A 1,012-nucleotide genomic window follows, 5' to 3' on the forward strand; every position below is an offset into this window, starting at 1 on the left:
TTGGTGAGGGGCAGCCCCCTCCGCACCGCCGGTTCCGCCACGTAGACAGGCTCCCCGACGACGCTGCCGTAGAAGGGCCTCGCGACAGCCATTGGCAGGGGCAGGTCAGCGTCGGCGACGGAGTCGCCCTCGCGGTGCTGCGCGTAGGAGGCGGCGGCGTAGGCGGGGGAGGACCTGCGGAGCGTGGCGCGTAGCGCGGAGGAGGCGGCGCGCTTCTTGGCCTGGACGTAGTGCTTCTCGCAGACGGTCTTGTCGGGCATGGAAGGGGCGCTGCAGCGCCACTGCTTGCCGTCGGAGCGCTTGCAGCGGAGGTCCTCCGGCACGGCGTCCATCCCCCCGGCCCGTCACGCCTCCATGCGCGGATCCGAGGGGAGGGGGTTAGGGTTTGGGGAGGGGATCGGGGAGGGGAAAGTGGTGGCGATGGTGGCGGTGGCGGTGGCGTATAAGTGGTGGTTGGGCTCCGTGTTGTAATTTGGAGCTTTGCAGTGGGCTGCGCTGCAACAAGTCTCCATCCATCTCCGGCCCTGCCCTGCCCTGCCCTGGTGCCTCCCCCTCCCACTGCTGTGCTGTGCTAGGCTAGGCTAGGCTAGGCTGGTGGTGGAGTAACTCCCCTTCCTATTTGGTGGTGGGTGCCTTTGCCTTGCCTGCGTGTCCGGGGACGGAAGGAAGAGCAGCATCTGCGTGTGCGAGAAGCTGCGCAGGGGAAGGAAGAAAAGGAAAGCCACCGGCAGGCAATCAAGCCGTGGCGGAAGGGGTTGCAGCGGGGAGGCGGTCTGGTTCGGGGGCCTTCCTGGCTGGGCCCTGCTCACCTCGCCTTCCTTCATGTGGGCGGGAGGAACGGAAAAACGCTGCGTGCCCAGTTGTCACATCGTCATATATACGAGGATCGGGCGTCCACCATCAAACCGCCCCGTCCGAAAAGTAGCCGGTGCTCCCAGCTTTGGATACTCCCGGTACTCCAATACCAGAAAACATTTTCTTAATGTTTCGAAAAATTCCGAAAAAAATTGTG

At 64.2% G+C, this 1,012-nt stretch overlaps 1 protein-coding gene across 1 annotated transcript; it reads right to left on the reverse strand.

Annotated features, from left to right (window-relative positions):
- Positions 1-2: 2 nt before the first annotated feature.
- On the reverse strand, positions 3-791 carry LOC119292671 (growth-regulating factor 5-like; the record flags this gene model as incomplete). The annotated part of the gene is made up of 1 exon (XM_037571426.1): positions 3-791. A coding segment is annotated over exon 1 (330 nt), but the record flags the coding sequence as incomplete, so codon positions are not given.
- Positions 792-1,012: the final 221 nt, after the last annotated feature.

This window comes from Triticum dicoccoides, chromosome 4B, assembly GCF_002162155.2.
Source record: "Triticum dicoccoides isolate Atlit2015 ecotype Zavitan chromosome 4B, WEW_v2.0, whole genome shotgun sequence".
NCBI lineage: Eukaryota > Viridiplantae > Streptophyta > Magnoliopsida > Poales > Poaceae > Triticum > Triticum dicoccoides.